This window comes from Hypomesus nipponensis, chromosome 17 (assembly GCF_054491055.1).
Source record: "Hypomesus nipponensis isolate SF chromosome 17, ASM5449105v1, whole genome shotgun sequence".
Taxonomy (NCBI): Eukaryota; Metazoa; Chordata; class Actinopteri; order Osmeriformes; family Osmeridae; genus Hypomesus; species Hypomesus nipponensis.
The window spans coordinates 6,910,875-6,923,345 of record NC_140377.1 but is presented as its reverse complement, the minus strand read 5'-3'; the positions used below and the strand labels follow the sequence as shown (position 1 = coordinate 6,923,345).

General features: G+C 46.3%; 1 protein-coding gene across 2 annotated transcripts in view; it reads left to right on the top strand.

Annotated features, from left to right (window-relative positions):
- Positions 1–4,702: 4,702 nt before the first annotated feature.
- The window catches only part of LOC146253231 (voltage-gated potassium channel KCNC1-like), a 33,274-nt gene continuing 25,505 nt past the window's right edge, over positions 4,703–12,471 (top strand). The window contains exon 1 of one of the 2 annotated variants that reach the window (XM_084678532.1): positions 4,703–5,254. In XM_084678532.1, coding sequence (XP_084534658.1) covers positions 4,718–5,254 — 537 coding nt within the window. In that variant the 5' untranslated portion in view covers positions 4,703–4,717. The remainder of the gene's footprint in view (positions 5,255–12,471) is intronic. The other variant, XM_084678531.1, reaches the window with a different exon arrangement.

The window sequence follows — 12,471 nt, the reverse complement described above, 5'->3', positions numbered from 1 at the left end:
AGAGAGAGAGAGAGAGAGAGAGAGAGAGAGAGAGAGAGAGAGAGAGAGAGAGAGAGAGGAGAGAGAGAGAGAGAGAGAGAGAGTAAGTACACATGAGCAACCATGAACAAACAATAAAAACAGACACACACATGCACACATTTCTTTATCACAATGATATTTTGTACATTGCTGATTGCCAAGTTAAAATAGGCAGTCAATTATTACGTCTGAATGATAGTGAGGGAGTGTGTTTGTGTGTGAGTGTGTGTGTGTGTGTGGGGGGGGGGGGGACTGCAGTATTTTCTGGGCCCGTAGTACTCATGTATGTCCCCTAGATGTCTCTTGTGCACTACATCGCAGGAGGTGGGGGGAGGATAATGGGAAGCACTGCAGAGCAAGAGACAGAGGGATGCAGATTCAGGACAGCACACAAGGCAGTCAGATACTGATGTAAGACAGATCTATGTAGATGGATCTCATCTCTCCCCTCTCTTTTTCTCTCTCTCTTTCTCTCTCTCTACATCCTCTTCTTTGTCTGGATGCAGTTCCTCTACTGCATCCTACAACATTCCTCCTCAATATCATTGTTGCTTCTCACTCTCCTCTTACAGGAATATGTTCTTTCTCTTTTTTTGCTCCTCTTTTATGTCCCACACACAGTCCCTCCTCCCTCCACTACAATCACACCATCCTTCTCTCTTTCTTTCCTTAACCCTTTCCCTCTTTTTTGTAGCAGTGCATTTGTTCCCCCTCTTTTTCTATCGCTCTGATTTCCCTTTCTCTCTTTTTGTCTCTCTATGGCTGTCTGTCTTTTAGTCGCTACCTTTTTGTCGCTCACTCTTTTGCTTCCTCCCTCCCTCTCTTTCTTTCTCTTACTCTATTCCTTTCATTCCCTCTCTCTCTCTAGAGATCATGTTTCCCAGATGATTTTCTTGTTTTCCAGTGGAAGCTTATTTGCTCAGTCAGCATACCTTCCAATTTATCACTGTCTATTACTTTATTTCTCTTTTCATCCCACTCTTGTCCTCCCTCCCTCTCTTTCTCTCTCCCTCCGTCTCCTTTTCACTCCCTCTATCTTTTTTTATGTGTGTGCCAACATATAATGTATAATTGACCTGTATAGCTTTTTTGTTACAAGACTATCAATGAATTTTTTTTCCTCTTCTTCTTCCTGATCCTCCACTATACTGTCTGATGGTGCAATGTCACAACTTCTTGTTCGGTTGTTCGTTTAGTCATTGTATTAACCTGCCTCAATAGAAAGTGTGTGTGTGTGTGTGTGTGTGTGTATGTGTTTGCTTGTGCATGTTCTGCTTTCTACCTCTATCATTCTCATACGGTGAAGGACTTCATATCACCTTAGTCAGCATGTTAACTTAATTAACTGAGTGTGTGTGTGGGGGGGAGAGAGAGTGAGAGAGAGACAAAGTGAGAGAGATGAAGAGAGAAAGAGATTGTGTGGAAGAGAGAGAAATAGTTTATTCACCTAGTCATCATACAGGACAGAGCTATCGATGGTGCTGAAATTTACAGCGAACAATTTAACGTCTTTGTCTAGTGTAAGATCTCTTGGGTATGATCATTCAAATGACTGACATTACAATATTTAAAGGAGAATGTCAGGATGTAATGAATCAGACACAGCAGAAATTAGCTTAAGTTTGATCATGTTGGTGAGCTACAATGATAAAACTTGTAATTATGGTTTGTAATATATTGTTACATGGTCTAAAAAAGATAAGGACAGTTCATACCTTAAATAAGTATGATTTACATTAGTAGAGTCTATGTTGTGATGTCTCGTAGATGCATTATTATTGGCATGAGCAATATTAACACATGACCGTTGTCAAGGCATTGCTCATCACAAAACTTCCTAACCAAACACATAAATATCTTGTGATACCTTTTCCCCCGGCTGATGCAACCAGATGTCGCTTGTGGTAGGATTAAGAAGCTGTCCATGGCACTAAACCCAACCGCAAGGCGATTCAGACCTATAGGACCAAAGAAACTGCAGGCCTTAGCCTACATAAATATTCCCTTCATCTCCCTCTCTACACTTAGAATCAAGCTGCCCCCCCTCCCTCTCCCTTGTTCATCAGGCTTCCCTCCTCGTTGCTGGACCCTGGTGTGGCAGTTTGCCCAGACTTAATGAAGTGGTGGTATGAGATGGCAGCACAGAGGACATCAGGAGAAGAGAGGGAGAGAGGCTTTGAACTAATGGAGAATAACAGGGACAGAGAGAGAGAGAGAGAGAGAGAGAGAGGAGGGGGGGGAAGAGGTAGAAAGATGTGGGAGATGACACAGGGAAGAGAAAGGGCACAAGGGAGGAGAAAGGACACAGGGAGGAGAGATGGGGAGATAGAGAATAGATAGAAGTAGACTTAAAGGAGAACGGGAGAGGGGAAAATGGCAGTAAATGTGATGAGTGAGGCACCATCACTGGAGCAGGTAAAGGACATAAACAGAGAAGGGGAGAAAATTCAGAGATAAGGAACAGGAGAGAGGGTGACAGAGGGGACGCTACTGAATAGAGAGAAGGAATCTCATCCAATGAAATCTGATTCCGTTATGCGGAACTGGAGTGAGAATAGGAGGGAGGAGGGTGAGTGAAAGAGAGAGAGAGAGTGAGAGGGAGGAGCAAGAGTTGAGCATGTATAGTACTTTGAGTGTAGGGTAAGGACAAAATGTGACTGGAATGACAGGGCTATTCAGAAACCGAGAGAGAAAGACAGAGTCAAAGAGAGGGAAAGACTGCAGAGGTAGGTTTAGAGACAAAGTAAGAGAGAGGCAGTCTCATTCTTGTTTTCACTGCAGCAGAAGACCATTCACTCACTCAGTCCTGTGCTCTGTTTACAGTTCACCTCTCTCTCTCTCTCTCTCTCTCTCTCTCTCTCACTCTCTCTCTCTCTCTCTCTCTCTCTCTCTCTCTCCCTCTCTCTCTCTCTCCCTCTCTCTCTCTCTCGTGTGTGAGTGTAAGTGTTTTCACTAGAGAGCTTGAAGTCAAAGCATCGTGCAGAGTGAACGTCCCATGGACATATAAGGGGTGAATACAGGAGCTACAGACTGTACTGAATGGTTGGCATATTAGTCCTGTACTGAGGCATAGGGAGAAGAAAAGATAAGGGGAAATAGTGGTGCGATGGAGGGAGAGGAATGGAGAGCGCAACAGAATTCAAGAGGGAAAATGAGAGGAGAGAAAGAAAAAGAGAGAAAGTGAGAGAGAGCAGGTTACACTAATGGTCTGCAGTCTTTTCTCCCCATTTTGTGGAGCTCAGCAAATAATCGTTCTGCCTGTAGCCACCCCCTTCCCCTCCTCCCCCTCTACTCTTCCTTCTCTCCCATTGGATGGGCCGGAACTTGGAGAGGGAGTGTGATAGAGAAGTCGATGGAGGGAGGAGGGAGGGGGTGGGCGTGAATCACTGTCATATTCATCTGGCTCTGGTCTAATTGAAGAAAGTGTTTTAGTAGATTGGAAGACAGTGAAAGGCAGAACAGAATGTGTGGGGCTATGCTGAAAAGATACAGGAGATGGGGAGAGAGCGGGGGGGAGAGAGATAGGGAGAGAGAGAGGCTGAGAGAGAGAGAGAGAGAGAGAGAGAGAGAGAGAGAGAGAGAGAGAGAGAGAGAGAGAGAGAGAAAAGGCTATGTGTGTGTATGTGTATTGCTATACTGGTTGGTACTGCAAAGTTGCCTCCACTCAGTCATCTTTTCTAGTTCTGATAGATTACTGCACTCAGGCTATGTCTATGGGTCAGAAGTGTCTGTTATACCTGTTTATTCTGAAATCGCATATTATCATGATCCCTTTCACTGTCGGTTGAGGTCCCACTACATTCAAATATTCAAAATTAAAGAATTATAAATAAATATGTACTATGGGAAGCGATACTCGAAAATACTTTCTTTAATTGAACTAGCCTTTGAACATGAACAGCGGGAATAAAGGAAGGAAGGAAGAGTATGGAATGAGAAGGGAAGTGAGGAAGGCAGGCAGGCAGGCCAGCTCAGGGTGTGGCAGAGGAGTCTGGGCTCTCAGCCGGGCTTCCCAGAGCTCAGCAGATCTCCACGAGGTGCCTGGGTTGCAGAAAGAGACTGGGGAGCGATGTGATTAGCTGATGGAAATCAGCTGTGTGATACTGAGAGAGTTGAGAACTAGGTTAGTCTATATGTAACTCAATTTTAGCTTCAGTAGTTCTGATGCAGTCAACACATTTTTCTTTGTTTTTGTTTAAATAACTACAGTTCCTTTGAATTGTTATAATAAGGTTGCTCAACTTGTTCCTGTTTGATATTTAGGCTCATTCATAGCTACACATTACAATGCCCTAGTTTCCCAAAACACTTGCTCTATGGACTGAGCAAACTACAATGAAGTTCAATTCGAAGGTCAGATGCTCCTTTAGTAAGTTTTCGCAACACTGTCAACGTTTGTTCATCTCCTGTAACCTTAGGGGTAGTCTACTACCGTAATTTGGGATGTTTTCATTTTGCTGAAGAAAATGAAAATTATGTTCAACTCAATCACGCGTATAATTATTTATACCTCTCTCTCTCTGTCTCCCTCTCCCTCTCTCCTCTCTATTTCTGACTCCTCCCACCCCCTCCCACCTGCGTTCTCTCGCTCCTCTCTATTCCTTGTCCCCGTCTCTTCAGTTCGGTGTGTGCCTCCTCGTTGAAAGGACGCAGGGGTGGGAACAAGTCGTCCAATAAAGCATGTTACACTGCAGACATGACTTGTGCGCCAGACAGCGAGAAAATTGTGATAAACTGTGGAGGGTTGCGACACGAGACCTATCGGAGCACCCTCAAAACTCTCCCTGGTACCCGCTTATCATGGCTCACCGAACCGGACGCTTTTAGCAACTTCGACTACGACCCCAAATCCGACGAGTTCTTCTTTGATCGCCACCCTGCCACCTTTGCTTTCATACTCAACTATTACCGCACAGGAAAGCTGCACTGTCCCAACAATGTGTGCGGTCCGCTCTTCGAAGAGGAGCTCGCCTTCTGGGGCATTGACGAGACGGACGTGGAAGCATGCTGCTGGATGAACTACCGGCAACACAGGGACGCCGAAGAAGCATTGGACAGCTTTGAAACCCCCGAACCGGAGCTTCCGGATGACGATCCAGCTTTGACCGGAGGCGACGGGGACCTGAAGCGGCTATGCCTGCAAGAGGACGGCCGCAAGGCCAGTTGGTGGGCTGTCTGGCAGCCCTTTATGTGGGCACTTTTTGAGGATCCCTATTCATCCAAACAAGCCCGGGTAAGTCCCCCTGAATTTGCATGACCTAGAATTGAATGGAATGGCCCTATATACGGTGTCAGGTGGTCTAGTAACAATTTTGCCTGCCTGCGTAATCACGTCAAAAGTTATTCCCTAACTCTAGTAGCCAAATGCATTGCTTCTTACTAGGAGCTGGACTTCTCAAAAAGTTAGATCTACGCCGTCCAGTGTGGGACTGTTGAATCTGAAGTGTTAAGGTGCACTGCCTTTCTGCCTCTTAGTTCGTCCACATACCCTCTCGTTCTCCTTTTTCATTTTACGCACTACTCCTGTTATGGCTGCGACTCCAGTTTACTGCATCCCCCCCCCCTTTCCCATGCTTGATTAAATCCTTTTGATTGTTCGTCAAATACGACATATCATATATATATATATATATATATATATAATATACTCCCGATGACCGCATACGTCTCTTTTAGCGCATTACCTCGCGCACTTGTCTACCGGTCACTTGGCCTAACCTAGTGCGCATTTCTACATCCTTTCCTTTCTCTCTCTTTCCATCTCTCTCTCCTTTTTTCAGTCTCTCTCTCTCCCTCTCTTGTTAGCTCCCTCTCACTGTCTGTCCCACTCACTCTCTCTCTCTGTCTCACTCTATCTATTGGGTGATCAGTCTCTCTTCCTATGAATACCCCCCCAACATTCAGGTGAACTGGCAAAGATTAACATCCTTATGCAAGCAAGAAAACTGTAGTCCTAATTTGGAATGACTGCATGAGTAATCCTGTTGATTGAATTGTCCAGCGCATTACACCACAGCCTGTTTGGTGACAGTGCTTAGTTGGAACGGAGGTCATGCAGCATCAAGTCCTGGGGACCCATCTCAATGGTGACCTTGCAGAGACCTGGAGCCTTGTAGGCCCCCTGAACTCATGCAGGCACTGGCTTTCATTCAACAATCTATAACTATTATAGTGTTTACAGGATCTATACAGGCCACCAGCCAGTTTATGTTACCGTTACCGAATATACCATATACAATTACTTTTAATTGATGATTTCCAGATTCTAAATGTGTGAACCTAATGTGTTACTTGTTACAACCATTGTTATGTGTGTATCACACCTGCAGCCAGACAACCATTAACACCTTCACACATTTGCACACAGTGACTGTGACTCTATGTCTACCAGGACACTGTTCCTGGTCTGAAACAGGGTGAGCCAAGTGTTAGGAATAGGCCAGACAGGAGTCATCAACGTGAGGAAGTTATCCTCATGGATGGAAAGTGTTTGACTGTGAGCGTCTAACTGATCCAAGGGAGGTATAGCTTTCATTTAGACCTTTCAGCACCCTTGTGTTGAAGTATGGATTGGGACCAGGAGAAATTGAGGCTAAATCTAAAGAGGTACGTATTCCTAGCAGAGCTGAAGCAAGGCGGATCTGTTGAACTGAAGCAGGTAGGAAGGCGTGGATAATACATGCTGTACACCAATATAACAGGCCTCGGTCAATATAGCAATGTAATCGGTTGTTTGTTTGTGTCAAAACAGGGGAGATTTGACTTAATGTGCCACACTAGCATACAACGTTTGTTTAACATTCTCCTTTAAATCGTTTTTACACCGTCTCATGGTATGAAGTCCAAATGTTTCTTCTTACTCAAGAAACTCATCACTCATCATCTCTAGTCCTCCCTATTTCCTTTCTCTCTTCCATCCCATAATATGCCTCCACAATCCCAATGCATAGTTTTCTCTAAAATCCATATCAATTAAACAGAGACATAGACTAGCTGTGACCTGGATTATTGTTAAAGTGTATTCCTTCATTGACTCGGACCCAGGAAGATGGCACATTGACCAGTGGGTGTTGACTGGTTCCTAGTTTAGCCTGGAGAGATGCAGGGTCAACAGAACCCATTCATACCTCTGTCATGGACCAATCAAAAGGAAGGCTTCCTGCTCTGCTAAAAACCAGTGGGTGGACGGTGTAATCCATGTGTCCTCCTGGTAAAGAGGTTGATTTGGATTTTAAGGGTGACCTTTTGGTCACGTCTCCAGTGTAGAGGAGGTCTGGTCTACTGTAGAGGAGGTCTAGTCTACTGTAGAGGAGGTCTGGTCTACTGAGAGGCATGTACTCCTACTAATCTTAGAGGGATCTGGAACCGGCATAGAAGAGGGGAGGGAAGAGTGATGGATTTCTGGCAGCTATGACAAAAGATGACAGATGACAGAAACATGTTTTCAATTCCAATCGAGCTGATCAGTAGGTAGGGGCAGGAGTCCTTATGAATCCACGAAAAAATCTTAAATACCGGCAATGATAAACTCTGAGCGTGGAATGATAAACTGAAATAGACCAGAATTATTTTACACCCGGGGATGTGTGATGTCTTATAAACAGGGCTTCTAGAGGAAATCCTTCAATTGCATCGATTATATAATTGACAGAAGATGCCCCCGAATCCGTTTGATTCTCAGAAAGCTGCTCAACTGAAGAATGTAGTAGCGGGTAGGCAAAATGTCGTCATCACTTTTCGGTGCCACCAGTGAATCCTTCTAACTCTCCATCACCTGTGACACGCTAGCTGTTTTATTATCACGGATGCAGGGGTGCGCGCTGGATTGCTTATTATCGTTTCAGAGCGCCCCTCTTTTTCCCACTCCCCCCTTTCTTACTCCCTCCCTCCCCCTTTCTCTCCTTGTGCTATAGCGTAGCACTGCAGTGCCGATAGTAGCTGACTGCGCGCCGATTTCTGCTGCAGCGCAGCACGAGGAGCAGCGGTCTAAAAGAAGAGAAAGAACGAAAGGGGGGTGTTGGGCTTGGGGGATGTTTGTGCTAGCCCTTTTAAGACTTCGATCGGGAGTAAAAGCACTAAAACTATTGGATGGGGTCGCTTTCCTCTCTTTCTCTCGTTTTTTTTTTGCTTAGCCTCGCAAGCTTGGATGTGCGTATCCGTTTATTGATTAGACCATACATCTCCGTCGGCCCATTCACGTGGCTGTCTCCTCAGAATGGTGCTCTTTGTGAGAGAACCCCCCCCCCCCCCCCCCCATACACACACACACTCTTTACGCAGCGGGGTGTGCTGGCAATACCCTAATCTTAACTGAAGACACTTCTAATCTACACACACGAGCCACAGACACGAACACACATGTAGATAAGAAAAACGTATATTATGCATGGCATATGTGATGCCAGTGGTAGTTACTGTGAGTCACTTCAGAGACTATATGTGTCATTATCTCTGACCTCATTTTATTTCCACAGGCTAGGCTTCTACAGGTTAGGTTGTTCACCTGGAGGATGAAGGTCCTTGGTCCAATGCTCATTAGCCATGTTGCGCATGGTCCCTTATAGCCATGGGCTTTGAGGAGTACGGTACTGCACAGGTTTCTCCGTGTACATTAGAGGGAGTGGATAACATTTGATGACATGTCAAAAAAAAAAACGTTTAACCTCTGTGTGGTCCTCTGTCCTCGCGCCCTCCTCCCTTTCTCACCCATCGTGATTAATGGTTCGATGAAAGAACACGGGGCTCACTGTAGACCACATCAGTAAATACCCATGCACCCCCCCCCCCCCCCGAGCATTACATGCTATAGCGTGCACGTGGAAGACACCTCTCTCTCTCCCACTTCACAAATGAGGACGTGCACTGGACTGCACAAGAAACTCGTGCTTACTATTACATACAAGTGAAACCCATTATATACACAATCAGCTGTTTACGTTTGTTGATGTGAAGAGGTAGCAAAAATCACACTTGCATACACTGGAATAAACTGCAAAGGTGCTGTTTTGTGAAAGACTGCACCGCAGTACTTTTGCACTTGTTTGCGGTAGCCTGAGGTTGCATACAGCGGCAATATGAGCTGGAGGCGTACGTTCAGAAACTGCCAGGGTCGGGGAGCTGTCCAGTGCTGAAGTGGCGCGCAGAAGTTTTTGATGGAGGACACGGTGGGGTTTGTGCAGCATATTCAGTTGCAATGCGATCATCAGCCAATAGTGGATAGGTGTTGATTCTGTGATTAGGATCAGCTCAGCGATAGTTGAGTCTTATCATTGCTGATTTGATATTGCCAGACAACCCTGATGTTACGTCAAGGCTGCCCCTGCAAGCCAATGGACCTTAAGTTCACGACACCTTGTCCTATAATTCCATACTCCATGCCAAAACCTAAACGATGGGCAAATGGGTCCCATGGACATATAAACTACCTTTACTCTCCAGTCACAACCTTTCCAGTTTATTAGTCTACACGGGGCCTATGAGTTATCCTTGCTTGCCCCAGATGTTTGTAAACAATAGGTAAGTCGGGGGACACGCAAGATGCCTAAAATAACAGCCCGTGAGTTAAGATTCCTTTGTAGCCTACAGCAGCTTACTTTAAAATGTGTCGACGGACACGAGCACTAGCACTGGGCACTCTGTGTCGGTCGCGCTTCAAATAAAAGGCTCTCATCTTTCCCCGACGGGAGCTGATTTATTTATTAATCACAATCTGCATTTGGAGTCTGTACTCAAGGGATGCATTGACCCACTGGAACCTTTCATTCCCGCACTTATGGGGTTTCCTCAAATGGAAGTCAGCCCAATTTGCCGTGCATGCGGTTTGGTATTGTCTGCGTGTTGGCAGTACTCTACCCAGGCTTCAAATCGGTTTCGTTGTCTCAAGGTGAAATTCAACAACTAATGCAGTAGTAGAGCCGTTTTTCTATCGTCATTGTCTGGCTTCTGAAAGGTTTGTGTTTGTTTAGGGCCACCTTTTATAGTCACCTATCCCTCCCTTCTCTCTTACCTCTAAATAAAGGCTTTAACATTTTAGATTCGGAAGTACCCGTCGCTCGCAATAGCACGCACACCTCCCCCGGTGGTTTCTGTAGACGTTACTGCACCTCCGCTGCACACTCCCTAGAGTGCTTCTCCAAACCGGGCACTGCACAAAAAAAGCCCGTGGCCCTCTTTCTGTTATTTGACCGATGTGTGTGCGTGTCCATGCACTCGGCCTTTGGCAGTAACTTGGCTTTGTTGCGCAGTATGGTTTGCAGAGGGCAAATAGCCTTCATGGTTGTTGCTTGGACCCGGTACGGGTTTCGTGTGGAATCGGGCTCCCTCTACGGGGTGAACGCCGAAGAACCGTTGGGAGTATGGAAAATGTGGTAGAGAGTAATAGAGGAACATTTAGTTTGGTAAGCTTGGAACAAGTATAACTTGACGTGAGGATCTACTTATGTTTCCCGTCAACATCCTCGAGGGAGGTTTCCTCTCAACGGAACATCGCAGGGATCACACATTTTCCCAGTGGAAACAAGCCACAAGCCACAAGCCACACACACACACAGATATACACAACACACATACACTCGTCGTTCCTATGACCAGGAACTGTTCAGATTGCCAGTTATTACGGCTTGCTGGACAGCAAAGTATTAGGTGGGATTTGTCAGTTAGATGTCAGATTCTCCCACACAGCTTCCGTTTTAGTCTGGTAATCTTCTGGATGTATGTATAGGCCTGAACGAGCCCTCTGATTGGCTATGGGCCTAGGGTCCTGTTCAATCCAAAAGCGTTTTTAGAAATAAACAGCTCCAGGATAGAAAATGGTTGCACTATTTATGCTCCAACATAATGTCTTTTGAAGAAATCACTGCATGGTGAAAGGGTTTCACCTCCCCTGCTGTGTGATCTGATGTGAAGTGCTTTCAGTTGCAGAAGAGCAAGTGCATAAAGAACGATAATTTTGCCAGTCTTTAGGAAGGACCGTTATATTATATACTCTATGGGAAGGACCAGGACCACTGGAGGGTTTGGCCTGAGAGGCCAGGCAATTCATCCCTGATTGGTGCTTACGGATCAGTGGAGATAAGTGATTGGCATTTGGGTTGCCGGCGGTTAAAATGGCTGAGCAGCAGTAGGAGTCAAGCAACTAGACATCCTTTTCACTGTCGGTGAAACCCTAGATCGAATGTGGCCGGCAGGAGACCGTATTGACACTGAGCCCATATTTCCCTTAAGCCATCTGTTGTTTTGATTGTGGCCCGTAATGTGCTGGTCTCATGAGGAGGACACCGAGGAGTTGTGAGGGGGGGGGGGGGGAGGGTGTCGAGGAAAGAAGAGAAAGAAGAGGGGGGAGGGAGGGAGGAGACCGGGTCACTTACGCAGATGAGTGTCCATGTGGCGACACCACATACGGTACGCATGACATGAACATGTTCACGCATCCACGGACACTGCCTGTTCTGATGTGGACACACACGCGCACACACACACAGGCACACAGCCCATGGACTATGAGTTGAGCGGCTTCGTCTGTCTCTCCTTTGGTCACACTTCCAACTCCCTTCCCTCTCTCCCTCAAGATTTCACTTTTGCAGAGAGAGAGAGAGAGAGAGAGAGAGAGAGAGAGAGAGAGAGAGAGAGAGAGAGAGAGAGAGAGAGAGAGCGAGCGAGCGAGAAAGAGAGAGAGAATGCCTGCGTGCGTCTACTAAAAGCATTTTCAATGCACACAGCTCGCTTTTATGTCCCCTCTTTAAAACAGCGCATTATTGCAGACTCCGCTTTTTCATATATACACACACACAAGCAGACACACGAAAAAGCTCTCTGTCAGTCTCCATGCGCCATATCGATAACATGATGATTTCTGTAAAGCTTCTCGCTGGGTTAGCTGTGTTGAAATCCCTGGTGGCACGTTCTAGGCAACAACAAAAAAACGGATTGATTGTTGGTAGGAGAGTAGAGTGTGTGTGTGTATAAATGAGCTTGGTGCGTGTGTGATCCCGGTGCATGTTTGCACGCGCCTGCGCTCTGCGGAGAAGAGGTGTGTGAGAGAAGGGGGACTCATGAAATGATGATGACGGTAATGCTGCAGCATGCCGTATGGGGGGAGGGCGAGCGAGACCGAGGGATGAGCGAACGAAGGAACCGGAGGGTTGAGAGCGAGGAGAGGAAAGTTGCGGGAGGGAGGAAGGGAAAATGGATAATGAACATGGGGGAAGGGGGGGGGGGGAGATGAGGGCCCGATGCCTAGAATGAAAGGGGGGTTCTTTTGAGAGCAGATATGTAGGTAAGATTCTCAGCTCCGCGCCATCTGGGACTGCTGGAACAAGCTTGCCTGCGTGGAGGGGAACAGAATGGACAGACAAAGACAGGAAGTAGAAAAGAGCTGATTGCGACGTTCTGTTAAAGCGGTGTCCCCCTATTTTTGTCTGTCTGTTTCTCTCTCTCTCTCTCTCTCTCTCT